This window comes from Geospiza fortis, unplaced genomic scaffold (assembly GCF_000277835.1).
Source record: "Geospiza fortis unplaced genomic scaffold, GeoFor_1.0 scaffold1153, whole genome shotgun sequence".
Lineage (NCBI taxonomy): Eukaryota > Metazoa > Chordata > Aves > Passeriformes > Thraupidae > Geospiza > Geospiza fortis.
The window spans coordinates 13,002-16,362 of record NW_005055130.1 but is presented as its reverse complement, the minus strand read 5'-3'; the positions used below and the strand labels follow the sequence as shown (position 1 = coordinate 16,362).

Sequence of the window (3,361 nt, the reverse complement as noted above, 5' to 3'; positions counted from 1 at the left end):
TGGACTGGGATGAACTGGGATGGACTCGCCCGGACTCCCCCCCGTCCCCCTCCAATGGTTTCGTCCTCCTCTCGTTGGCCACGCCCCCTTTTAATCACGTGCTCCATGTTTCTTCCCGCCTGCCACGTGACTATCCCCGCGCGGTGACGTCAGTCACATGACGTCAGTCACATGAGGGCCGCAGCACCGCCCGGATCCTTCCGCGCCTCCGCCCGGGGCCTTCCCGGGACCGCCCGAGTTACCGGGACCCCTGCTCGTTAACCGGGATCCCTCCCCCGTTACCGGCACTGGGAGGAGCTGGGGGAGCTTCGGGAGGCCTTAGGAAGGGACTGGGACGGACTGGGAGGAACTGGGCTGAACTCTACGCAGTTTGCGTAGCGCTGTGGGCAGGGCCCTTACGCCATCCGCGTAGCGCCGTGGGCACCGGCGTGGCACTGGGAGGAGCTGGGCCGAACTGGGAAAGGCCTGGGAGGCCTTGGGAAGGCACTGGGAGGAGCTGGGATGAACTGGGATGAACTGGAACGAGCCGTACCACTGAGGGCGAGGCCCTTACGCCATTTGCGCACAGCCCTGAGGGCGCTCCCCTTTCCCTTACGCCATTTGCGCAGCGCTGAGGGCGCTGCCCGTTCCCTTACGCCATTTGCGTAGCGCTGAGGGCTCTCCCCGTTCCCTTACGCCATTTGCGTAGCGCTGAGGGCGCTGCCAGTTCCCTTACGGAACCCTGAAATCCCCTCATAGAACTTCACAATTCCATCTGGGAGCCTCGAAATCCTCTCAGGGAACCCCGAAATCCCCTCAGGGAACCCCGAAATTCCACCCGAAAACCCCAAAGATCTCCCACGGGAACCCCGAAATCCCCTCAGGGGACCCTGAAATCTGACCCAGGAACCCTGAAATCCCCTCATAGAACTTCACAATTCCATCTGGGAGCCTCGAAATCCTCTCAGGGAACCCCGAAATCCCCTCAGGGAACCCCGAAATTCCACCCGAAAACCCCAAAGATCTCCCACGGGAACCCCGAAATCCCCTCAGAGAACCCCGAAATCTGACCCAGGAACCCTGAAATCCTCTCATGGAACCTCGCGATTCCATCTGGGAACCCCAAAATCCCCTCAGGGAACCCCGAAATTCCACCCGGGAACCCCGAAATCCCCTCAGGGAGCCCCGAAATCCAACCGGCAACCCCGAAATTCCACCCGAAAACCCCAAAAATCTCCCACGGGAACCCCGAAATCCCCTCAGGGAACCCGAAATTCCAACCGGGACGCCCAAAATTCAACCTGGGAGCCTCAAAATCCTCCACGGGAACCCCAAATTCACCTCGGGAACCCCGAAATTCCAACCGGGAACCCCAAAATTCAGCCAGCATTTCTTCCCCAAACTCGGGAAGATTTTTCTCCCCCAAATTCAGGATTTTTTTCCCCTCCAAATCCAGATTTTTTTGCTCAAAATCAGGATGATTTTCCCCAAATTCAGGAGATTTTTTTTCCCCAAATTCTTGTGGGTGCTTTTCCCCCATAGTACAGGAATTTTTTTATCCCCAGTTCTCCGAGTTTTCCTTCAAAATCCAAGCGGGTTTTTCCTCAAAAATCAAAGTTTTATTCCCTAAAATCCAGGATTCCCCCCCCCCCAACCGGATCCCCCCCCCCCCCAAATTTAAGAAAATTTCTTCCCCAAATTTAAGGAACTTTTTTCCCCCCAAATTCCAATTTTTCCCCTCTCAGGTGATCGTGGAAAAGGCGCCCAAGGCCCGGATTGGGGACCTGGACAAGAAGAAATACCTGGTGCCCTCTGACCTCACAGGTGGGATTGGGGAATTTTGGGGTTTTTTTGGAAATAATTCTAATTTTTTTTGTTGTTTTTTTGGGGAATTTGGGTGGTTTTTTTTCTCAATTTCTGGGGTGTTTTTTTGGTCGAATTTTGGGGCTTTCAGGGTGGATTTTTGGGAATTTATGGCTGAAATTTTGGGGTTTTTTTGGTAATAATTAGAATTTTTGTGGGGCTTTTTTGGGGGGGGGAATTTTGGGATTTTTTTTCCTAAATTTCTGAGGGTTTTTTTTGGTCGAATTTTGGGGTTTTTGGGGTGGATTTTTGGGAATTTATGGCTGGAATTTTGGGTTTTTTTGGGGTGGAATTCTAAGATGTTTAGGGGTGATTGAGGGATAAGTTTGGGATATTTTGGGGGAATTTTGGGTTGATTTCTGGGATTTTTTCAGGTTGATTTTTGAGTTTTTTTGCGTTGATTTTTGGGATTTTTTGCGTTGATTTTTGGAATTGTTTCGGGTTGATTTTTGGGACTTTTTTCGGGTTGATTTTTGGGATTTTTTGGGTTGATTTCTGGGATTTTTTCGGATTGATTTTTGGGATATTTTTGGGTTGATTTTTGGGATTTTTTGGGTTAATTTAGGGGATATTTTGGGTTAATTTTAGGGATTTTTTGGGTTAATTTTTGGAAATTTTTTGGGTTAATTTTTGGGGAAATTTTGGGTTAATTTTAGGGATTTTTTTTGGGTTGATTTTTGGGATTTTTGGGGAGATTTTTTGGGTTGATTTTTGGGATTTTTTGGGTTGATTTTTGGGATTTTTTTGGTTGATTTTTGGGATTTTTGTTTTGTTGATTTTTGGGATTTTTTTGGGTTGATTTTTGGGATTTTTTTGGGTTGATTTTTGCTGGTTTTGGGTGTTTATTTCCAGTGGGGCAGTTCTATTTCCTGATCCGGAAGCGGATCCACCTGCGGGCCGAGGACGCTCTGTTCTTCTTCGTCAACAACGTCATCCCCCCGACCAGCGCCACCATGGGCCAGCTCTACCAGGTCCAAAAACACCCAAAATATCCCCAAAAACCTCCCCAAAATATCCCCAAAAACCTCCCCAAAAATATTCCTAAAAACATCCCCAAAACATCCTCAAAACCAGCCCCAAACCAGCCCAAAAATCTCTCCAAAAACTTCCCCAAAATATCCCCAAACCACCCCCAAAACTTTCCCAAAATCTCCCCAAAAACATCCCTAAAAATCCCCCAAAACATCCCCCAAATCTCCCCAAAACCATCCCCAAAATAAACCCCAAACCAACCTCAACAACACCCCCAAACCAGCCCCAAAAAATCTCCAAAATTTCCCAAAATATCCCCAAAAATCCCTCCAAACCTCCCCTAAAACCTCCCCAAAACCAACCCCAAAACTTCCCCAAAAATATCCCCCAAATTTCCCCAAAACAATCCCCAAAACCTCCCCAAAATTTCCTCAAAACCTCCCCAAAAATCCCCCCAAAACTTCCCCAAAAAATCCCCAAAACCATCCCCAGAAAATACCCAAAACCTTCCCAAAAACACCCCCCAAATATCCCAAAAACTCCCCAC

At 48.8% G+C, this 3,361-nt stretch overlaps 1 protein-coding gene across 1 annotated transcript; it reads left to right on the top strand.

Moving 5' to 3' along the window:
- Positions 1-1,698: 1,698 nt before the first annotated feature.
- Positions 1,699-2,825, top strand: LOC115949228 (gamma-aminobutyric acid receptor-associated protein-like; the record flags this gene model as incomplete). Its single annotated transcript, XM_031065730.1, has 2 exons — positions 1,699-1,803; positions 2,695-2,825. Coding segments are annotated over 2 exons (236 nt in total), but the record flags the coding sequence as incomplete, so codon positions are not given.
- Positions 2,826-3,361: the final 536 nt, after the last annotated feature.